Source organism: Argopecten irradians, chromosome 12 (assembly GCF_041381155.1).
Source record: "Argopecten irradians isolate NY chromosome 12, Ai_NY, whole genome shotgun sequence".
Taxonomy (NCBI): domain Eukaryota; kingdom Metazoa; phylum Mollusca; class Bivalvia; order Pectinida; family Pectinidae; genus Argopecten; species Argopecten irradians.
Genome location: NC_091145.1, coordinates 25,864,683 through 25,890,059, shown reverse-complemented (window position 1 = coordinate 25,890,059; position 25,377 = coordinate 25,864,683). Strand labels below are relative to the sequence as shown.

General features: G+C 35.7%; 2 protein-coding genes across 2 annotated transcripts in view; one reads left to right on the top strand and one right to left on the bottom strand.

Annotated features, from left to right (window-relative positions):
• Nucleotides 1-1,683: 1,683 nt before the first annotated feature.
• LOC138336617 (THO complex subunit 7 homolog) lies at nucleotides 1,684-11,549 on the bottom strand. Its single transcript, XM_069286138.1, has 8 exons — nucleotides 11,433-11,549; nucleotides 9,833-9,953; nucleotides 8,738-8,865; nucleotides 7,856-7,942; nucleotides 6,449-6,506; nucleotides 5,675-5,741; nucleotides 2,972-3,041; nucleotides 1,684-2,552 (listed from the first exon to the last, which is right to left on the bottom strand). The coding sequence occupies exons 1-8, from the start codon at nucleotides 11,446-11,448 to the stop codon at nucleotides 2,518-2,520; spliced, it is 582 nt and encodes a 193-aa protein (XP_069142239.1). The 5' UTR covers nucleotides 11,449-11,549; the 3' UTR covers nucleotides 1,684-2,517.
• A 121-nt stretch (nucleotides 11,550-11,670) lies between these two features.
• The window catches only part of LOC138336616 (ataxin-7-like protein 1), a 42,849-nt gene continuing 29,142 nt past the window's right edge, over nucleotides 11,671-25,377 (top strand). The window contains exons 1-2 of the mRNA XM_069286137.1: nucleotides 11,671-11,822; nucleotides 11,989-12,051. Coding sequence (XP_069142238.1) covers nucleotides 11,735-11,822; nucleotides 11,989-12,051 — 151 coding nt within the window. The 5' untranslated portion in view covers nucleotides 11,671-11,734. The remainder of the gene's footprint in view (nucleotides 11,823-11,988; nucleotides 12,052-25,377) is intronic.

Below are 25,377 nucleotides of genomic sequence, written 5' to 3'. Positions count from 1 at the left end.
TTTGGTCTCTATTTATGACTGGGCAATTGAAATTGAGGCCTCAAAAGGAGGAGGGGCGCTTATATCAGGAACATATATAATACATGTTTCTGTTTATAGTGACATGGGTACTTATTTGGTCCCGGTATATACTTTACTAATGCAGATGATTTAGTGAGTTTGGGGTCTCGGGTTCAAGTTCAGCTACTCTTGTTCAGGTGTTGCACTCTCTTAAGACACTACTATAGGTAAAATTTTTCCTCTCATAGATTTATACAATAAAGACAGGAAAAACATGTAAGCTAGTCATAATACATTCTCTGTCCTAGAGCATCCTCAATGCTCCAGGGGTTACTATCACTGATATAATATCCACCCCTGCATTGTATAGTATCTCATATTAAAAATGTTTGCAGTTCAGGGGACACAGGTAACTTGGTCCTTTGATATATGTACATCAAAAGAATTGATTATCGGTACACTGTGGTTGACTGTGTGGCTTTGAAATCAGGCATCACTCTCTCTATAATCTTCAAAGGAAGTCTCTGCAGTCCATTGATCAGTTTTTCTCTCCTGCGCTGCCTTCAATTTTACTATGATAGTCAACGGGTGGATATATTATCAGTGATAGTAACCCCCGGCGCATCGAGGATGTCTCTGAAGATGTCATTCTGTAAGTACATGGTTTTTTTTACATTTTCATTTTTTTTTCTCTGTGACCCGCAGCTGGCAGCAGCTTATATGTTAAGTTCATGTGAAGCGATACATAAAAGTGCCTGTGTGTGAAGTTGAGCTTAAGCTGGTAACATACATAAACTCATTTGAAAGAAACAGTGTATGACCAGCCCAGAAAAAGTTAAACTCTAGATGGACAATAACTGGCCCAAATTTTTTTAAACAAACTTAAATAAAAAAAGTATGCGGCTCATTTCAAGTTTTTACATAAATTACATAAGGAGAAAAACTTAGTTTTGACTTAATTAACAGTCATGTCTACCCTGCACCTTTGTTTTGAGAAATAGTGCACAGCCAATTCACCCGTCTAAGAAGCTAGCTACATCACCATTGATCAGTCTGCGGCATACTTGAACATACTAAAACATTGTTGTAACAGAACATTTGATTGCAATTTTGATGATTATATTGAAGAAACACATTTCTTGTCAAAATCATAGTTAGTGAAATGTATTTAAAGTATCAGTAATAAAGATTAATGATAAGCAAGACCATTCATAACTTCAGGATCACTGCATGGATAAAGCCAGCTAATTCAAGGGAGATAATCATGACTATATACATGTAAATCATTTGCATTATATTACACTGATATACTTTCTAAAGTAAAAATCCTGGAGTGACATTTATACGTAATAAACTGATAATAGGATGTTAAAGTACAAAATCTACCAGCCAATATTCTAAGATTTATAGGGTTACATCAGATGCAGCAGTGCGAAACAAAACACCTTTTGATATTGTTTTTCTTTTTTCCCTGGTGATTTAGAATGAAATACATCGATGTAAAATTGAAATTCATGGAAGAATACATTTACTTCTTGACAAATAACAGCAACAAAGTTGAATGATGAAGTCCTAAATAATCTTTCCTTATTTTCAGATTCAGTAAACAAACAAATGTCTACCATGATATTAGTAAGCTCGGAGTACTTTACCCATGTGAATAAGGAAACAGAGACACAAAAGTTTTCAAAAGTAAAATTTTATTTTTCATATAACAACTAAAGACTTTACAAAGTGTATGGAAACAATAATGAATGAAAAAGAACTTGTTAGTCTATAACTGTGAGGGAAAACAGAATCAAATGGTGATTAATATATCACCATGGTAATGGGTTGCGATAACTACAATCTGTTGATTTCTTCATCAAATTTATGATTTTTAAGCATTTTACAAAGAGGATATTTGACCTGCAGCAAGAATAGTCAATATTAGCAACATAATATGCAACCATTTAATCACTTATCTATGATGAAGATTTTGGTCCTATTAAAACTATTATGTTCAATAAGATTGTTTTTAGTTTAGTTTTTGGTCATATTAACTTAATGTTCAATAAGATTTTCTTGAATCTTAGCTTCAAATAAAACATAACTTGAATAAATGAACAAGTTGAATAACATCATTCAATTAACTTAGATATAAATCACCAAAATGGCATGAGATACTAACTCTCTTTAGTATTTAAGTCCATAATCGATCAGACAACAGCCACATGACAATTTTACACTGATTACTTAAGTAACAAGGATATATCCTAATTACTCTTTTATTTTTGTTTGCATAATTCCATTCAAGAAACCACAAGTTATCTCCCTTGTTTCTTTACTTTCTTTTTCATTGAATTACAAAGTACACACAACTTGGGTATCTCTAAATATGTGAATGTTTAACTATTTCACATTCGCTTCAACGATCTTCTTCTCAGAGTGTATATGTTGAGTATGTTGATTTGTGCTTCTCAACTCCAACATATTCAAAAGTTAATTAGAGTTCCACATGAAAGCAGTCCACCATCCTCAGCTGGTATCCATAGATTCTTTCTTTTCATCATCTATGTGGAAAAATAAAAACAAAAAGAATTAGTTATACAATTAATATTTTAGATTTAGACGAATATTTTTTATCACCCTGGCTGGGTTAATTCAATAAAACTTTTATTTCATTACAAGTCTTGTTTACCTATGTGTAACCCCTTCTCCTAGTACTTATCTAAACATGTTTTTATTAAATATTATGGGTTTGAAAATGCAATTTCCAATTATACAAAAACCCCTATTTTTTTCCGTACAGTGTAAGTTAGATGTTTCATGGAATTGTCTTTTTGATTGATTATAAATTACAAGAGCTGAATTTTCTTTCAGTCTATTCATAAATAACCTCAATCTTCTAACCAACAGAAATTGTGTAACATATGAAATTCAATTATTCAGTGAAAATGATATAAGAAGTCAAATAGAAGAGAAGGATTACCTTCCAGAATCTTCTCCAGTTCATGGATGGATGCAATAAGTACATGGAACTGTTTCCTCCTCAAGTCCAGCTGTAAACAAAGTATGTACCATGAAATCAAATTTTAAAATAAGAGCAACTTAATAGTTGGAAAATGGTAAACATATAGTATATAAAGACAGGATGACCACCATAGTTACCATTATGTACCTCAATCACTCATAAGGCCAAAAAAAATAATATGTCTGTTTAGGGTTACATTGGCAAAAAAATAGGGTCAGTAGGTCGGATGGCAAAAAAATAGGGTCAGTAGGTCGGAGGGATTTAAAAAAAAAAAATTTTTTAGTGTCTTTCACTCTAAAATAATGTCCGGAACCGGATTCTGAGAGCGAAATTCTGACTTTTATTTTGTTTCCGTAGAAAAATGGGAGGAAAAATTTGGGTCGGGGGTAAAAAATTAGGGTCGGTCGGGTAACCCTAAACAGACATATTAATTTTTTTGCCCTAGCTAACTACCGGTATGTCCCTTAAATAATTTACAGTTAACAATAGAGATATCACCACCCCGATTATTCATAGTTAACTACAGATGACAACCACCACGATCACTCATAGTTAACGAGTTAACAAAATTATTCTAATTACTTATAGGCCAACCTGTCAAATTAGCGATGTTGGTATATAGTGTATTTTATCTGGACATACAGTAAACGAGTTACAAAATTATTCCAATTACTTATAGGCCAACCTGTCAAATTAGCAATGTTGGTATAAAGCGTATTTTATCTGGACATACAGTAATATAAACCACTTTTCCTTCATGTGTAAGTTAATTTCGTGAATTTCATGATCCCAGTAAATTAATGACTGTTTATCTCTGCGAATTAAGATCTTCATCCATTTTACTGATAGGAATATATTCCATTGAAGTTTTAAACATCGTGAAGGTAACATTGGTAAACTTGTTTTGAAATGGAAATCGCGAAATAAGCTGTCTTTTGATAAAAAATGCTTCATCAACAAACAGTTTTGATTTGATGTCAACTCTTTCCGCACCGTAATTTCGGACCAGGTTCTGGACCGGAAGTCATTATTAGGCTTCTCCCAAGACATTTTAGCAATATGGGGGTTGTTTTTGGTGTGTTTTTGTCTGTTCTGATGAGGTTTAAATCATGCCGAAATAATGCAGAAAAACAAGAACCAATGTTCATGGCAATCACAAACTTGTTCGATAACATAAATATCATTATTTTCCCAGGTTTGTATTTTACTGACAGTAGAATGATTGCGATCATCGCTATGTTGCACATCGTGGGAAATTCAAGAAATGTGGGTTACATGACAGAAAATGAGTACTTTTCTCCTATCAAAATGTTCGGTATTAATGGATGATGTTGTTTTTACATAACATTTTATTGTGAAATTCATATGTTGTCTGCTGGATACAACTTATCATAGATAAGGTAATGCCAAGTTTCCTATTGTCTGCATACAACAACAGGAATGAGACGTCATGTTTTTCTGTCATCTGTATACGACAACGGGGATGAGACAGCACGTTTGAACAGGAATAAGACATCATGTTTTTCTGTTGTCTGTATACGACAACAGAGATGAGACGTCAGGATTTTCTGTCTTTTGTATACGACAACAGAAATGAAACGTCATGTTTTTCTGTCGTCTGTTTACGACAACAGAAATGAAACGTCATGTTTTTCCAGTCGTCTGTATATGACAAAGCAAATAAAACATCATGTTTTTCTGCCGTCTGTATACAACAACTAAGATGAGACCTCATGTTTTACTGCCGTCTGTATACAACAACTGAGATGAGACATCATGTTTTTCTGTCTTCTGTAAACGACAACGGAGATGAAATGTCATGTTTTTCTGTCGTCTGTATATGACAACAGAGATGAGACGTCAGGATTTTCTGTCTTTTGTATACGACAACAGAAATGAAACGTCATGTTTTTCTGTCGTCTGTTTACGACAACAGAAATGAAACGTCATGTTTTTCCAGTCGTCTGTATATGACAAAGCAAATAAAACATCATGTTTTTCTGCCGTCTGTATACAACAACTAAGATGAGACCTCATGTTTTACTGCCGTCTGTATACAACAACTGAGATGAGACATCATGTTTTTCTGTCTTCTGTAAACGACAACGGAGATGAAATGTCATGTTTTTCTGTCGTCTGTATATGAATGACAACAGAGATGAGACGTCAGGATTTTCTGTCTTTTGTATACGACAACAGAAATGAAACGTCATGTTTTTCTGTCGTCTGTTTACGACAACAGAAATGAAACGTCATGTTTTTCCAGTCGTCTGTATATGACAAAGCAAATAAAACATCATGTTTTTCTGCCGTCTGTATACAACAACTAAGATGAGACCTCATGTTTTTCTGCCGTCTGTATACAACAACTGAGATGAGACATCATGTTTTTCTGTCTTCTGTAAACGACAACGGAGATGAAATGTCATGTTTTTCTGTCGTCTGTATATGACAACGGGGATGAGATATCATGTTTTTCTTTCGTCTGTAAACAACAACAGGGATGAGACAGCATATTTTTCTGTCGTCTGTATACAACAACAGGAATGAGACATCATGTTTTTTTGTCTTCTGTATATGACAATGGTATGTAGAGAGTTGATGTAGAAAATCCTTAAATCACATACGTTGTACACCAATAAATTGATTATATGAACCAACCTTCTGTTCGAGTACCTCCTTGGATTCCTCAAGACCTGCTACTTCTTTATCCAAACACTGAAGCTGCCTATGCAACAAGAAATAAATGTGAAAATTAAAAATATCTATAATCTATCTATTTATAGTCCCAAAGAGTATTCCTAAAGTTTACCTTCGGATAATTACTGAAGTTTGCCTTTTTCTGTGTCTTTAGCAAGAAATATCTTACGACGTTTACTAATAAGAAGGTAGGAGGTTGAATTATTCTGAGAGGCTTAAATGTCTTCATGAAATCAATACAATACTGAGTAGAAGGTAATGTAAATTTTGGCTCTGACAGCTTATCAGTATCAAATCACCGTCTGAATGCTCAAGTGAGTGTCTACCTGTTTACCAAATCCGATTAAAATCACATCTTGATTTCCAAACCGTTCCGGTAAATCTATTCTTTGTTACATCGTACTTGAGCGTAGAGTATCAGAGTGTAATCGAAGATCCGGTTTTAATAAGATTTTGTTATGTCTAATTATCTCCCTTATTTATTTGTCATGATATCAGTTTTTTGTGATATTATCATCACAAGCTAGCGTCTGTGGTGTCCAGTGTATTGATACGTAGCGATTTTGAAAATTGTTAAATTAAAATTAATTTCCTCTTTTAATGAAATATTCTTTTTTCTTATCTCCCCTTATATAATAGTCTAAGTATTGAATAATATTTCTCTTCTGTTTAAGAAGAAACAGTTACTCCCTTTACTGAATTAATCCTCTCAAGAGTTATCCCCCCTTTCTATACCTTGTTGTGTCCTGTCTGTCAGGATGTTGCTGTATCACTTTTGCCAGGGCGTCATACTCTGAAATCAAATAACCGATATGATTGTCTCATGTTTAAAAACTGTACCTACATATATACATCAAAGATGCTCCACCTCTGACAGAACATTAACAATACCCATTATTTGAAAAATATATATGTTTACTCAATGATTAAATTTTAATTTTGTTGCGGTTATGAGGGTATAATTATAACCATGATAACCCCACATTTCCCACCGATTGCAGCATTGACAACAACAGAAAATAGTTCCCCGTTTCTTACAATTTTTTAATGGTCATCATGTCATAAAAATATGTAATTGCAAAATTCAGTTAAATGTTTTAACAATGCTTTAATGTCTTTAGCATCATTTCTTTATGTTTCTCAAACCGATTTCTGAATTTTTTATATCGAGTTACCTCCCCTTGATCAATTGTTTTTACAACAGAATCGCCGCACCAGTTCTACTATCATTATACACTGATAATGATAATACTTGCAAGCATGATTATTGAGTCTATTGTAGTGCTAACTGTAAATATTTGTGTATGTAAGTGTCTAATTAACACAAAAATAATTTCTTCTGTACACACGCAATCAGTACTTCATTCCATATAGGGCATATTAGCATGGATTTTTTTCTGTACACAATTAATTATTTTTAATATTTTTATCTTGAAGTCAAATAAGAAGCTCCAACTTTTTAATGGTGGTAATGGTGTAAAGTAAGAAAGTTTTTGTAACTGCAGAAAAATACTAATTTGTCTGCTCCTGTTGTTGAAAGAGAAAAAATACCATTCGTCATCAGTGGAGCATCTTCAATAACTACACTTCCTACAAAAGTTGTGTTACACATGAATATTTACATGTTATCTTCCATAGAGGACAAATAAACATGAATATTTACAAATATACATTAAATATAGTAATACGTTAAAATCATTAATACATGCATTAGTATATCATTTATCAACTTATTCATTTTCTCTAACTTATTAATCTATTTTTCAAGAGTAAAATACAAATCAGAAGTTTAAATATCTCACATAGGACTAATTCATGTACCATGTGATACCCGATTACGTTTGCACAGGACTAGTATCTCTAGTGGTGTTGGAACGTTATTCTTTGTAATCTTATCACTGAAATGATGTTAGTGAGCTCGAGGGATATCATCTTCTGACGTCATTCCATCACCAACAGAAACAATAGTCCCATATAGTATCACGTGGTACGTGAATGAGTCCCATTCATATTCCATTAAGATGTGGATATAGACACATACACGTTATCTTCCACTGAAGACAAATGAACATTATCCAACATTTGTTAAAAATATATCAATACACACTGTAAAAACAATACCACACTCTATATAGTGCAAACCTTGTCTGTTTTTCCGTATCCTTTTTGCTTGTTGGACTTCCTTTTTGCATTCTGAAATCTTTTCAGTTGCCTCTTTTATCTTTTGTTCTGAATATGAAAAAAAAATTTTTACTATTTGCACATATATGTATACACAAAGCTTATGTCCAGCCAACATTGCAGTCCACTTTCTATTTTTGAACTCCCCATAAAATACTTGTAATATCTTAATAAATATTAATGTTCATACATTGTTAGATTTTTTTCCACAGCTTGGTTAATCAACACATTCTGATAGGGACGCATTTTTACCGTTATTGAAGCATGTGATCTGTCACAAAAGAAACATTTATATGCTACAATAATTGAAGTTTAAATAAAATTGATCCAAAACTAATGATCTGACAAGCTATGGTAATATTTAGGTAAACCTGTAAATAATGACCATGGCAACCAAAATGTTGGCAAATAAAAAACGACCTGCATACACATTTACATATGGTTCCAAACATTGTTGCTCCACGTTTCATTGAAATTGACCCCGTTTTTTAGGAGGGGCTGCCTTGGCAACCTTTTTCCACTGACGACACATGCTGATTTCAGTGAACTCCCCCTTTCTTAATTTTGTTTCTATAGGGGTATGAAAATGTGTAAAAATAATAACAATGGGATAAAGTGTATTTGAGCTCAGTTTTTTTCACCACAGACATGTGTTTATATTTTTCCTAAATTGACATTATGACGTTTGTGTTAGTTGTAGGTAATTTACTTCATATGGATTTGAAATATAATTCTAGGCAAAAGATATATTGTTTAATAACTTCTACTACTCAGGATATGTTTATGGGAAATAACAATGGACCGCAGAGGTTCACACATCGTTCAAATAACTTAATAACATACCTATCTGGTTACTAAGTTGGTCATAGTTGGTCTGCTCCTTGAGATTCATCTGATAAACGTTACAGGATTTCTCTATAGTGTACTCAGACTGAGACAGCGTGGCCAGGATCCGCTGATAATTGGTGGCACTGAAGTCACAACAATACGAAAACATTGGATTTATCATAATTAAATATCTACATTTGAAATACATGTACTGTATCATGATTCAAAGGTTTTCTGAGGCTGCTCTCAATCTATTTTATATGAACTCAAGTGTTTAATTCTAAAAGTAATATTATATTTTCCAGACAATAAGTTTACCTGTGTATAAGTCGCAAAGGCCATTTTTACGTTTATTTTTCAGTTTTCTTACACATATATGTTGCACTGGTAAATAAGTCGCACTTAAAAGTTAGGCCCATGTACCCATGTAACCCTCTGTGTATAGGATTGATCTCTAATGAAGTACGGTAATGATTATCGATCGATTAGAATAACTGATACTGTCTGTAATTTTCTACTGTAAATAAATAACAAATAACACTCACAAAAATGTAAATATCTTGAGTAAAAATGGATTTGGTCATGCGATATATTCTTTATTAGAATGTTCAACCATCAAAACTATTCAACAGCACTACATGTAGATCTGTTCAAAAACACAGTACACTTTGTATATGCTTGATTCATACCAAAATTACTTTCCTGCAGCTAGCTGTTTTGTTTGCAATGAAGTATTGTGTTATTTTTCTGCTAACATTGTTTCAAAGAAGCAATTTGTTTGTTTGTTTAGTTTTACATCCTATTAACAGCCAGGGTCATGTAAGGACGTGCCAGGTTTGTTGGTAGAGGAAAGCCGGAGTACCCGGAGAAAAACCACCGGCCAGCGGTCAGTACCTGGCAACTGCCCCACATGGGATTCGAACCCGCATCCCAGAGGTGGAGGGCTTGTGGTAATATGTCGGGACATCTTAACCACTCGCCCACCGCGGCCCCAAAGAAGCAAAGAGCATTGATCCTCAATAATAGTTCAGGAAAAAGATATATGACTTTTGTTTTAGCATGACTGAACTCAACTTCATCCCCCCATCCCCAGATTAATTTGAGTTTTACCTTTCCTCGTCATTATCTGTTGAGTTACAATAACGTAGAAAAGTCCTCATCAGGTTACAGATTCGTTTGTCATCGTTTCCCCCATCACCTTCAATTAACAGTCGCTTCTTAATGATATCATCTGAAAAATTAAATGTGATTATATCATCATTGCTGTAATCAAGCTAATAAGATTTAGATTTGGCATGTGTCACGGTCGATTATAAATAAATTGCGAAAAATACATATCCGCGATAAGTGCCGTACCCTAGAATCTTATCACCAAGAAAAATTAGTAAGGAATGAAATGTGAAATTTAGCAGCGAAAAATAAGTTTGTTTACAGTATCAATTATAGCGGTGATACAGTCAGGGCAATCAAGACTGCTAGTATATGTGCTTCTCTTATATTCATAAAAAGCTAACTTAATTGTACTTTACTGAAATTTACAATCAAGGATATTCTTTAATAACCTAGAGTGAATCATAAACAGTCGTCTTTTGTTTCTTCTTTCTAGCATTCATCAGAAACAACAAATCATATGAATTCAGGCAAGTTATCATTAAACAATTTAATCTCCTCAAATCTGAATCTACAATACAGTACCCACTTAGACATGAACATGTTCTTCTGAGCAGTAAATATTTTTTTTGTATTTTCATTTTCTACGGTATGGTCCAACCCCACTTACACTCATCCTCACGAAGCAAGTGTATAAACCCCTACCGCTCAACCACTCACTTGTATCGAAGTACTGTTTGAGTATAGAGTACTACCATGTAGTCATGTACTATTTATAGACCACCGGTGTCGCCAAAGTAAATCAGTATTGATGCTTCATTCCTTTGCTAAGAAGACCATGGTAAGTGGCACTTCTCCGTGATAATATTTAAGCAGTCTGAATAACAGATGACCTGTCCCAATACCAAACGGTGTCTGTGAATTCCATGTCTTCATATAGCAGTGTGCTCTGGCCCTTCACCAGACATGTAGGTCTGTCATAATGTCTATAAGTCTGGTGTTGGGGCCATTAAGTATCTCAATCGGGCTACAACATTACATGCTGTTTCGTGTTAATTGATGGTAGCCCTTGCATCAGCAAGCCATATCAAAGGTTGAGTCAGCAGATACCAAAGGAATATTTGTCGTCACCAAACGTTACGGTCAGTGCACAAACATAAAAGCGGTCTTGACAAATTCTTCCAAAACCCCAAGTTACTTATGTCTTATCCTAGTCATTTACTTCTTCATCCTTATGTAGACCATAAATGACCAGTGTGAAACTTTCTACAACATAAGCTGACCATTGCCCTATATATAATGTATATTGCTCGACCTGATCTCACGAAAATCTGTCCTAAAAGCTCTTGTGAAGTAAGCAATATTCTATTATTGTGTCAGGACATTTCGTCCCATCGAAGGCTTTGGAGACTTTCAGTTCCGAAATGACCTAATCTTGCTTGCTTTTGTGCCGGTCCCGGAATACTGGATCTACGGCCACAAACAACATTTTTAAGGAAGTGCAAAAATATAAATCATTTTGTGTATGCTTGTACGTTTGAATAGCAAATTAAGTACCAATAAATAAATATAATGGCACGTGTTTTTACGTGCTCCTTACCATCAGTTACGGACATTTTCTCGAGTTTACAATTTCAAGATCCCTTAAGATGTTGTAAAAATAACACGTAAATCATAATTTTAGTATTTTTTTGAACTTATTTCTTATCTTGTGTCTAAAGCAATAATTTTCATGGTCAAAATATGTATATTTTGCAGTAAACTTTACGTATTGGTAATTATCTGTGTTTTTTAATGATGTAAGCGGAAGCACTTGTGGGTTTTTGCGGATTATTCCGAGTGTGACGTCACAGAATCTTCGGTTGGCTCCGTTCTGGCAGAAAGCAACAAGAAAAGTGCAAAATGGCGACCCTGGACGATAGTCCGTCGCTATTTGCTGGCCAAGCATGGGGCAACTGGGCCGATAATGTGCCTTTTTCGCCAGAAAGTGGTAAGGTTACATAATTATCAGCAAGATTCTTAGATATTTACCAATATCAAAAGCTACTTTTTGAATAAACATGATTTAAAAATGAGTAACACCATTGCCCCTTATTTCACGGTGATCTCGATTTGCACGAAATGTCATATAAAAACGATGTTTTTTCATCGTTTAGGTGATGAGGGCTCCAAACACAGTGACGATGACAATGACCATAGTATGAAGCTCAACAGAGAAGGTAATTAAAACTTTATAGTTGTCGATAATTATGTACAACACACAATTTATTTTGACAGCGCCATGCATGACAAAAAAAAATGAGAAATTGTGTCATTTGCATGCGAATTTTATTCCAAACTTCTGTTTTTATCGACAATTTGACAAGTTTCAGTGGTAATGTATTAAAAATCAATTTGTTTAGTTGTTAGTCTTTTATACTTATTTTGTATTGAAAAAGTCAACATATCTTGAACATTGCCTGTACAATGTTTTGCAAAACCAGGACATGGACCAAGACAAAAAATAGGCCTACCTGGTTTTCAAATAATATAAAAATATTACCACATCAAGTCAACAGGTCCCCATGATGTTTTTATATCTTCATTTTACAGTGACATTTACTGATATTGCTGCACTGTATTAGCAATGTTCAAATAAATCAATGTCTATGATGAGATATATAACCAGGATGTTGTATAAATATGAAATGTAGAATGCATTTATGAACATAAATTATCATTTATCTTGTCATAAGTTTTGTTTGTTTGATTTAATTGGGATTATTAATGAGGAGAAAGTTTTTAAACACTTTTTTTTTAATTTGAATTTTTGTTCCAGGATGTTTTTAGTATATTTACAGATAGCCAGGAAATGAAAAGAAATTTGAAGAAACTGAAGCAGAGTGACTGTTGCTGTCAATGTTTATTTAATGAATTGATGTATATATATAAATATGGTGTTGGTATGAAAATTGACATGTGGAAATAAACATGTTCAGCCTTTAACTTAAAGATGCTCCACCGCTGACAAATGGTATTTTTTCACTATCAAAAACAGGAGGAGACGATTTAGTTTTTTCTTCAGTTACAAAAGTTACTTATTTTAAACCATTTCCATTGTTAAAAAGTTTGAGCTTTTAATTTAAATTCAAGTTGAAAATATGAAAAATAATCAATTGCATCCCGAAAAAATTCTGTTACACTATATCCTATATGGAATGAAGTACTGATTGCGCATGCACCAAAGGCGAAATAAATTATTTTATATTATTTTTTGTTTTAATTAGGCATATATATACACGATTAAACACCAATTATTATTCAAATGAAGAATATCATTTATGCTCTGTCGGCGGTGGAGCATCTTTAACTTTAGGCACTAGTCCAATGTCCATGACTTAATTGTAAATTACGATTGTTAATTTCAACCCTGTGTCCATGCATAACTTTAATACCTGCCTCTGCTAGGGATCGAATTTGGGACCTCTGGATTACTAGTCTGATGCTCAACCGATCAAGCTAAAGAGAAGTTCTCTCTAGCCGAGTGATATATTGGGGCTAGTATTGACCATGGTTACACATATAATGGCAGTATGTTTTAGAAGTTAGGTTGTTATTGATAAGGAAAAATGGAATATTCAAAGAAATTTTCCGATAAAATTACGTTGAAAACTTTAAAACATTAAAGGCCCACTACCTTTCCGGAGAGAAAAATAAAGGTTTCTTAAAATCATAAGAAAATACATATCAATGGCTTAAGATGAGGTAACAACACCAAACAAATGCAAGATTTCCTGCGTAATATATATGATAACTGATGTGGAGATTCATGTGCTGTCTTGCCGTCTGGCGCAGTGACAGTCAACTACGGCGCGGTATTTAGGTCAACGGCGGGAATCATAAGATGACCCGCGTTAAAAAAAATAACATACTATTTACTTTAATTAAAATGTAGTAACGGTAAGTTAATAACTTTTGCGACTCTACAAAAGTATCGATCTCGTTTTACATTCCCATTTTGAAAATTAAAAGCCGTTTCGGAAAGGTAGTGGGCCTTTAAAGAAGATCTCGAAATACCTTTGTACTATGTTCATTAGCTTTTAATGTGCTTTACTTATCAAAGTAAAGCTAACTATATAATGTGCAGAAAACATTCATGTGCACAAACTCATCAAAATTAACCCTAGTAATGAAATTACCAACATTTTGAACTTATTGTATTTATATAACATAGGATTAGTGAATAATTTTCAGATTGGAATAGTGATTACTTGTGAATTGTATTTAGCATGGAAGCATGGTTAAATGATAAAGTCACGGACAATGTATTTCTACATGTCAATTTCAACTTAACTGATTTTGCTTTATTGCTTCAAGTGAAACTTGACATTGTATTTCTCTGTGTCAGGTTCACATTTTAATACATCAATTTTGAGATACCAAATGGTATAAGTAAAGTAGGATTTATTTTTGACTAGTCCCACCTTCCTGTGAATGTGACCTCATACTTTGACATGATTTTTGTGACGTCACAATCGCTGGAAGGTGGGACAAATCAATGGTAAATCCTACTTTACCCACATTGGTTTGGTATCTCGAAACCCTGCATTATCAACTGTATTTTATTTCCTACATGTGTAAGTGACTTAAGTCTCTTAAAGATGCTCCAACAATGACAAATGGTTTTTCTTTTTCACTATCAAAAACAGTAGCAGATGATTTAGTACTTTTCTTCAGTTACGAAAGTTACTTACTTTACACCATTACCACCATTGGAAAGTTTGAGCTTCTAATTTTACTTCATGTTGAAAATGTGTAAAATAATTAATTGCATCCCGCAAAAATTCTGTGACACTATATCCTATATGGAATGAAGTATGATTGCGCATGCACCAAAAGCAAAATAAGTTATTTAATATTATTATTGTGTTAATTGGACATACATATACACAATTAAAAACCAATTATTTTTCAAATAATGAGTATCATTTATGCTCTGTCGGCGGTGAAACATCTTTAAGATTATGAATGATGCAAGAAATTTTTCATATTGGACAGATATGTTTGGTTTGTACGAACATGTATTTGAGCCATTAAAACATGACTTAATTTATCTTGTTATTATGTACAACTTAGTATCAAATACAATATGTATGCAAAATAGTGAAATACTACTGTAAACGTACTTAGTACTTATTTTAGCGTAAATACGGAAAACAGTAAATTCAATACCGGAAATGTCCCATTACATAATTTAGCGCTATATATGAATTAGCATTCCGAAGACCATATAAAAATTTCTAAAACTGTTACTAAGATACGTCTGTTTACAGTATGAGAGCTTGAGAGTATTCTGTATCCACTAATTATCTTATATGTGCATCTTCATATCTTTTGATGAAAATATGAAGTTTTATTTTTAGAATACTTTCTTTGAACATTGTCAAATATGTTTCAAATCTATTGGCTTCTTGTTGATCATTGATCCATGTTTTTGCATGTTTTAATGAAAGTTTTTGTATGAAGTCATATAAAGATTGATACTAAATTAAAACTTCAGATAACCAAGTAGTATGCACAATATGAACATACATGTATACAAGACACAAAGTTGTACATACATGACATAAAAAGACCAAAATACACCATAATGCATTTCTGATTTTCCATCGATTGTATCATAGGTGTGTTATATTTCTTTCATATCGTCCTTGGAATATATTCCAAGGAGTTGACCTCACTTGTAAGAACCCATATTCTTAACTAGTAAGAACATGGACTCTTACTAACTCACATGGCGGTCTATTTTCCAGTCGATGTTGTACAATGTAGCAAAACAGTTAACTGTTAAACGAGAGCTAAACATTGTACACTATACATCAGATTTTGGAAAAGTGGTTACCCTGTGAATACAAGGCGACAGATTAATTAAGTGGTTTCAAAGTCATTTAATTGTACTTGTACATAAACAAAACACATCAAAGTAACAAACTGTAGAATTCAATAGATGACAAGGATTGTTAAGCTCAAATTGTTTGTAGAGTACAACATTATCTACATGTCTAATTAATATCACCCTAGTAAGTAAATGCTTATTACAATTAACAAATATCTTCATACGTGTCAAAAAATCCAGAATGCTTGACAATGTTTTCTTACCATGCTAATGATGGGTCCATTTGTGTCATATCAGTTGTACATTCCCGGCCTTTATCTTCTGGGTCCACAATAGTACAGACAGAGTCTCCTCCATAAAATCCATAACACTATTGTTTTTTTCCTAAACTACACGTTGGTATTCAAAATTCATGACCCGTTCTGCTAAATATTGCATTTGAAAATCAGAGCAGACTTAACTTTACTGAGGTAAAGGTAGACTGAGACTGCTACAGAGCAGGCTTGACTTTACTGAAGTAAGGGTAGGCTATGACTGTTACAGAGTAGACTTAACTTTACTGAAGTAAAGGGAGACTATGACTGTTACAGAGTAGACTTCTCTTTACTGAAGTAAGGGTATACTATGACTGCTACAGAACAGACTTAACTTTACTGAAGTAAGGGTAGACTATGACTGCTACAGAACAGACTTCTCTTTACTGAAGTAAAGGGAGACTATGACTGTTACAGAGTAGACTTCTCTTTACTGAAGTAAGGGGAGACTATGACTGTTACAGAGTAGACTTCTCTTTACTAAAGTAAGGGTAGACTATGACTGCTACAGAGCATACTTAACTTTACTGAAGTAAGGATAGACTATGACTGCTACAGGGCAGGCTTAATTTTAGTAAGGGTGACTTAATTAGAGTAGACTAGCAGTACAAAGCTGCTACAAGACTTAACTTTACTGAAGTAAGGGTAGACTATGACTGCTACAGGGCAGGTAAGGAGACTTGCTACAACTTACTGAAGTAAGGGTAGACTATGACTGCTACAAAGTACTACTAACTTACTAAGTAGATAGACTACTGACTATGACTGCTACAGAGTAGACTTTGCTTTACTTTACTGAAGTAAGGGTAGACATGACTGACTCTACAGAGCATACTTAACTTTACTGAAGTAAGGGTAGACTATGACTGCTACAGGGCAGGCTTAACTTTAAGTAAGGGCAGACTTATGCCTGCTACAAAGCAGGCTCAAACTTAACTGAAGTAAGGGTAGACTATGACTGCTACAGAGTAAACTTTGCTTTACTGAAGTAAGGGTAGACCATGACTGCTACAGAGCATACTTAACTTTACTGAAGTAAGGATAGACTATGACTGCTACAGGGCAGGCTTAACTTTAGTAAGGGTAGACTATGACTGCTACAAAGCAGACTTAACTTTACTGAAGTAAGGGTAGACTATGACTGCTACAGAGTAGACTTTGCTTTACTGAAGTAAGGGTAGACCATGACTGCTACAGAGCATACTTAACTTTACTGAAGTAAGGATAGACTATGACTGCTACAGGGCAGGCCTAACTTTAGTAAGGGTAGACTATGACTGCTACAAAGCAGACTTAACTTTACTGAAGTATGGATAGACTATGACTGCTACATACCAGGCTTAACTTTAGTAAGGGTAGACTATGACTGCTACAAAGCAGACTTAACTTAACTGAAGTAAGGGTAGACTATGACTGTTACAGAGAAGACTTAACTTTACTGAAGTAAGGGGAGACTATGACTGTTACAGAGCAGACTTAACTTTACTGAAGTAAGGGGAGACTATGACTGTTTCAGAGTAGACTTAAGTTTTCTGAAGTAAGGGGAGACTATGACTGCTACAGAGCAGACTTACTCTACTGAAGTAAGGGTAGACTATGACTGCTGCTCAGAGCAGACTTACTTTACTGAAGTAAGGGTAGACTATGACTGCTACAGAGCAGACTTAACTTTACTGAAGTAAGGGCAGACTATGACTGCTACAAAGCAGGCTTAACTTAACTGAAGTAAGGGTAGACTATGACTGTTACAGAGTAGACTTTGTTTTACTGAAGTAAGGGTAGACTATGACTGCTACAGAGCAGACTTAACTTTACTGAAGTAAGGGTAGACTATGACTGCTACAAAGCAGGCTTAACTTAACTGAAGTAAGGGTAGACTATGACTGTTACAGAGTAGACTTTGCTTTACTGAAGTAAGGGTAGACCATGACTGCTACAGAGCATACTTAACTTTACTGAAGTTAGGGTAGACTGTGACTGCTACAGGGCAGGCTTAACTTTAGTAAGGGCAGACTATGCCTGCTACAAAGCAGGCTCAACTTTACTGAAGTAAGGGTAGACTATGACTGCTACAGAGTAAACTTTGCTTTACTGAAGTAAGGGTAGACCATGACTGCTACAGAGCATACTTAACTTTACTGAAGTAAGGGTAGACTATGACTGCTACAGGGCAGGCTTAACTTTAGTAAGGGTAGACTATGACTGCTACAAAGCAGACTTAACTTTAGTAAGGGTAGACTATGACTGTTTCAGAGTAGACTTAAGTTTTCTGAAGTAAGGGGAGACTATGACTGCTACAGAGCAGACTTACTCTACTGAAGTAAGGGTAGACTATGACTGCTGCTCAGAGCAGACTTACTTTACTGAAGTAAGGGTAGACTATGACTGCTACAGAGCAAACTTAACTTTACTGAAGTAAGGGCAGACTATGACTGCTACAAAGCAGGCTTAACTTAACTGAAGTAAGGGTAGACTATGACTGTTACAGAGTAGACTTTGCTTTACTGAAGTAAGGGTAGACCATGACTGCTACAGAGCATACTTAACTTTACTGAAGTAAGGGTAGACTATGACTGCTACAGGGCAGGCTTAACTTTAGTAAGGGCAGACTATGCCTGCTACAAAGCAGGCTCAACTTTACTGAAGTAAGGGTAGACTATGACTACTACAGAGTAGACTTTGCTTTACTGAAGTAAGGGTAGACCATGACTGCTACAGAGCATACTTAACTTTACTGAAGTAAGGGTAGACTATGACTGCTACAGGGCAGGCTTAACTTTAGTAAGGGTAGACTATGACTGCTACAAAGCAGACTTAACTTTAGTAAGGGTAGACTATGACTGTTACAGAGTAGACTTTGCTTTACTGAAGTAAGGGTAGACCATGACTGCTACAGAGCATACTTAACTTTACTGAAGTAAGGATAGACTATGACTGCTACAAGGCAGGCCTAACTTTAGTAAGGGTAGACTATGACTGCTACAAAGCAGACTTAACTTTACTGAAGTATGGATAGACTATGACTGCTACATACCAGGCTTAACTTTAGTAAGGGTAGACTATGACTGCTACAAAGCAGACTTAACTTAACTGAAGTAAGGGTAGACTATGACTGTTACAGAGAAGACTTAACTTTACTGAAGTAAGGGGAGACTATGACTGTTACAGAGCAGACTTAACTTTACTGAAGTAAGGGGAGACTATGACTGTTTCAGAGTAGACTTAAGTTTTCTGAAGTAAGGGGAGACTATGACTGCTACAGAGCAGACTTACTCTACTGAAGTAAGGGTAGACTATGACTGCTACAGGGCAGGCTTAACTTTAGTAAGGGCAGACTATGCCTGCTACAAAGCAGGCTCAACTTTACTGAAGTAAGGGTAGACTATGACTGCTACAGAGTAAACTTTGCTTTACTGAAGTAAGGGTAGACCATGACTGCTACAGAGCATACTTAACTTTACTGAAGTAAGGGTAGACTATGACTGCTACAGGGCAGGCTTAACTTTAGTAAGGGTAGACTATGACTGCTACAAAGCAGACTTAACTTTAGTAAGGGTAGACTATGACTGTTTCAGAGTAGACTTAAGTTTTCTGAAGTAAGGGGAGACTATGACTGCTACAGAGCAGACTTACTCTACTGAAGTAAGGGTAGACTATGACTGCTGCTCAGAGCAGACTTACTTTACTGAAGTAAGGGTAGACTATGACTGCTACAGAGCAGACTTAACTTTACTGAAGTAAGGGCAGACTATGACTGCTACAAAGCAGGCTTAACTTAACTGAAGTAAGGGTAGACTATGACTGTTACAGAGTAGACTTTGCTTTACTGAAGTAAGGGTAGACCATGACTGCTACAGAGCATACTTAACTTTACTGAAGTAAGGGTAGACTATGACTGCTACAGGGCAGGCTTAACTTTAGTAAGGGCAGACTATGCCTGCTACAAAGCAGGCTCAACTTTACTGAAGTAAGGGTAGACTATGACTGCTACAGAGTAAACTTTGCTTTACTGAAGTAAGGGTAGACCATGACTGCTACAGAGCATACTTAACTTTACTGAAGTAAGGGTAGACTATGACTGCTACAGGGCAGGCTTAACTTTAGTAAGGGTAGACTATGACTGCTACAAAGCAGACTTAACTTTAGTAAGGGTAGACTATGACTGTTACAGAGTAGACTTTGCTTTACTGAAGTAAGGGTAGACCATGACTGCTACAGAGCATACTTAACTTTACTGAAGTAAGGATAGACTATGACTGCTACAGGGCAGGCCTAACTTTAGTAAGGGTAGACTATGACTGCTACAAAGCAGACTTAACTTTACTGAAGTATGGATAGACTATGACTGCTACATAGCAGGCTTAACTTTAGTAAGGGTAGACTATGACTGCTACAAAGCAGACTTAACTTAACTGAAGTAAGGGTAGACTATGACTGTTACAGAGATAACTGAAGTAAGGGTAGACTATGACTGTTACAGAGAAGACTTAACTTTACTGAAGTAAGGGGAGACTATGACTGACTGTTACAGAGCAGACTTAACTTTACTGAAGTAAGGGGAGACTATGACTGTTTCAGAGTAGACTTAAGTTTTCTGAAGTAAGGGGAGACTATGACTGCTACAGAGCAGACTTACTCTACTGAAGTAAGGGTAGACTATGACTGCTGCTCAGAGCAGACTTACTTTACTGAAGTAAGGGTAGACTATGACTGCTACAGAGCAGACTTAACTTTACTGAAGTAAGGGCAGACTATGACTGCTACAAAGCAGGCTTAACTTAACTGAAGTAAGGGTAGACTATGACTGTTACAGAGTAGACTTAACTTTACTGAAGTAAGAGTAGACTATGACTGCTACAGAGCAGGCTTGACTTTACTGAAGTAAGGGAGACTATGACTGCTACAGAGCAGACTTAACTTTACTGAAGTAAGGGAGACAATGGCTGCTACAGAGCAGACTTAACTTTACTGAAGTAAGGGAGACTGACTGCTACAAATTTCTGTAATCAGCTTTAAATAAAAAAAATTCAAACTTTGTCTTTAGTTATTACATATGGATGTCTGTAATTTAACACATGATAAGCCTCAATAACAGTTACCATGGAAGCAAAATGGAGGGACATGTCATTGTCATGACCTCAAATAAGAGGTAGTGGTAATAGCTGACTGTTGTTGTAGTCTATGTTTTTCATATTTCAGTATGTTTTTCGTATTTCAGGGAATCTTATTTAACCGGTGTGTTTCTATTTCAGAGTTTACCAAAGCTGAATTATTTCTCCTGTATTGATCAATCATTTAGTTAATTAAGTAATTTATTCAGTTTTCAGGAATTCAAAGATGTTAATAATTTGTTAATTATGGCTTTAAATTATTAATTTTTCGGTTCCATTATAGCTTACCATAATGGCTCAGAGCTTACACTTTAGCCCATATTTAATACAATAATTGCACATGACTAGATACATATCAATTATTGGCATTTGCCCCTGATAAGTCTATTAGAAATGTTACAATCCTTTAGCTAATTATTCAATTATCTTTTGTAAAGGTATTGGAAATGATAAATAGAATTCAGAAATAAGAATTATCTGATGTTATGTAATATATATATATATGTACATACCTTGGATACACTGGATGACTCCAATGCTGGCCAGTCCCCTCATCCTTCCTTAGACGTTTCGGCGCTTTCCAAGACAGGTGCGCCAGCTTGGTTGATCAGGCACAACAACGGCTATTGCTTCCACTTGGTGTTACTTCGGGTAGTTGTCCTATTTTCTGCCAGTTCATTGCCCCGGGAGGCGATGTCTGTCTTTCTGCCTTTCGTCACTTTGAGCACTGTTGTTGGTGACCAATCCACTTCTCCTCGAGCTCCCTTTTCCTCCAGATCCAAGCAACCTCTGCCTGACTGCTGACTGCTGCTTTCAGGTTCCTCTGGTCTGCTCTGATAACCCCTAATGAGCATAAGGCTATCTATACTGATTGAATGGGGAAACTCCTTCACCCTCATTTGTAGACGCCATGTCTTCCATCCTTGATGTTGACATTCCTCCACCAATTGCTTGTATTTCTGCTGCTTCGGTTCGTTGGCCTTCTCCATCCTGTCTTCCCATAGTACAGTTAGTTTCACCATAACTACCTGCTTACAGCTGCGGGACCATAACACAACATTGGGGCGGAATGGTGTTGATACCACCTCTGCTGGGAAACCCATCCTCTGCTGGATGTCTGCCCTCATTTCGAATTCCCAGTCTCCCGCTGATGCAAATATCCGGCCAGCCTCTACGCTCTCTGTTGAGCACAAAATGTAACCAACTTAGGTCCTTATAACATCTGTCTTTTCCTCATTGCAAGGTCAAGATTTGCTGCTACCACCTTGAGTACCTGGTCATGGTGCCATGTGTATCTTCCATCTGAAAGTACCATATAGGATATGTACTTTTTAGCCCACCATCATCAAATCTCCTTTCGTCCGTGGTCCGTCCGTCCGTCCGTTAACAATTTTTGTTACCGCTATTTCTCAGAAAGTGCTAAAGGGATCTTTTTCAAATTTCATATGTAGGTTCCCCTAGGACCCTAGTTGTGCATATTGCATTTTGGGACCGATCGGTGAACAAGATGGCCGACAGGCGGCCATCTTGGATTTTGATAGTTAAAGTTTGTTACCGCTATTTCTCAAAAAATGCTGAAGGGATCTTTCTCAAATTTCATATATAGGTTCCCATAGGACCCTAGTTGTGCATATTGCATTTTGAGACCGATCGGTGAACAAAATGACCGACAGGCGGCCATCTTGGATTTTGATAGTTAAAGTTTGTTACCGCTATTTCTCAAAAAGTACTGAAGGGATCTTTCTCAAATTTCATATATAGGTTCCCCTAGGACCCTAGTTGTGCATATTGCATTTTGGGACCGATCGGTGAACAAGATGGCCGACAGGCGGCCATCTTGGATTTTGAAAGTTAAAGTTTGTTACCGCTATTTCAAAAAAAGTGCTGAAGGGATCTTTCTCAAATTTCATATACAGTTTCCCCTAGGACCCTAGTTGTGCATATTGCATTTTGTGACCGATCAGTGAACTAGATGGCCGACAGGCGGCCATCTTGGATTTTGATAGTTAAAGTTTGTTACCGCTATTTCTCAAAAAGTACTGAAGAGATCTTTCTCAAATTTCATATATAGGTTTCCCTAGGACCCTAGTTGTGCATATTGCATATTGGGACCGATCGATGAACAAGATGGCCAATAGGCGACCATCTTGGATTTTGAAAGTTAAAGTTTGTTACCGCTATTTCTCAAAAAGTACTGAAGGGATCTTTCTCAAATTTCATATATAGGTTCCCCTAGGACCCTAGTTGTGCATATTGCATTTTGGGACCGATCGATAAACAAGATGGCCGACAGGTGGCCATCTTGGAATTTGATAGTTAAAGTTTGTTACCGCTATTTCTCAAAAAGTGCAGAAGGGATCTTTCTCAATTTTCATATACAGGTTCCCCTAGGATCCTAGTTGTGCATATTGTATTTTGGGACCGATCAGTAAACAAGATGGCCGACTGATGGCCATCTTGGATTTTGATAGTTAAAGTTTGTTATCGCTATTTCTCAGAAAGCACTGAAGGGATCTTTCTCAAATTCCATGCATAGGTTCCCCTTGTACCCTAGTTGTGTGTGCATAGTACCTTTTAGGACTGATGCATAATGCCTTTCGGGACTGATCGGTTAACAAGATAGGCAACCGGCCGCCATCTTAGATTTCATTGTTGAAGTTTGTTACCACTATTTCTTAGAAAGTACTATACCGATCTGTCTCAAATTTTATATGTAGTGTGTTTGAAAAAGTTTGAAAAGCAGGGAAAAGATCCCTCTTTCCATTGTCAGACATTGATCATTCTTTGGTGGGCGCCAAGATCCCTCTGGGATCTCTTGTTATACTAAAACAAGAATAACAGATATTCATAAATATGAAGTGTAGCAGACCTTTTAGAGGGTAATGTACATTTATATACATGATAAATCCATATTGGTATGTTCTGTTTGCGTTCTTTGGGGGTGTTACTTGCATAGATCTATTCTTACAATATATGAAGTCCATGAAGAAATGTAACAAAAATATAAAATAAAGAATTGTTAGAGCAATCAGGCTAGTGTTTGGTGGGTCCTGGGTTAGAACCCCGGGCTGGCAGTACATTTTTACATGCCCAGTGATAGGGAAGGCCACGCCCCCTGCGCCATATGCGCATTTGTTAAATAAATGACGCATCGAAAAAAACATACTTTGCGCCCTTTCGACGCATAGACATTTGACTGATCATCGATAAGATACAAATGGTTTTTGAGACGGACCCGGGTTTCTAAACACGCTGATGAAAGTTTGTTTTTGATTGGTTCCCCGCCTGCCTATTTGTCCAATGTATACAGAGGTTACATGACGCATTCAAGTTTTGTTAATCGATTCATAAGTAAATGTAACCATAATGGTAAATATATATATCATGTTTTTCATCTAAATAAACGATTTGTCACGTGACAGTCACACTCAGCAATGGTATAAGCGGTCCGATGTAAACAAAGATGTCATCACCCAAAATTCTGATACTGTACGGGGAGTTCCCTGTGTTAGAACTAAGATGTAAATCTGTACTTGCTGGTCGAAATCATCTATTAGAGATAATTTCCATTCTTTTCACTGGACAGCCTGAAAGCGACAGAGGCAATTTCTTTAGCGTTTTAACAAACTAAACTACATGTATTTTGTGATGTGGTCAATCACATTCACGTAACTTCATCTGAAGAACACCTGAACATTGCGTTTGACAAGTCAACCACGTGCACTACGGTATTTATCTACAACATTCCTTCCGTATTTGGAGACAGAAACAGATCAATTTGTAAGCGTTCATTTCGTTTTGGTTCTATAGTAGGTCGATTACCGCTGGTCCTTGGGTCGGTATATGAACTACATACTACTTATGTTTCTGATTTTGTATTTGACAAACAATAACACATGAAGTGAACAGACATGCCTGTGTATTTCTGCTAACATACGTATAATCCATGTTTTGTTTTATTACAACAAGAATAAAAAAGTTTAATATTACTTCAAATTTTGGTTAAATTATCAGTTAACAAATTCATCTGCTAGCATTATTTTCTTATTTGCTGAATCAACACTACACTGATTAGGCTAATGAGTGACTAATAAAACATTGATGATACATGCTAATGCTAATTTTTGTTTTCGCCTCAATGTCCCAAGAAAATGTTGTTTTGGCGCATTGTCTGATCAAATGTCCCATTGAAATTTTATATCAAGGGGACATAGTAACGAATCGCCTTCCCTGTCACTGTATGCC

What these genes read in the sequence shown, in the direction of transcription:
- LOC138336617 (XM_069286138.1), bottom strand. An exon ending in CCAACTTAGTAACCAGATAG is followed by an intron (nt 7,943 to 8,737) that starts GTATGTTATTAA and finishes TTTCATATTCAG; the next exon opens with AACAAAAGATAAAAGAGGCA. An exon ending in GACAGACAGGACACAACAAG is followed by an intron (nt 5,742 to 6,448) that starts GTATAGAAAGGG and finishes CTTGTTGCATAG; the next exon opens with GCAGCTTCAGTGTTTGGATA.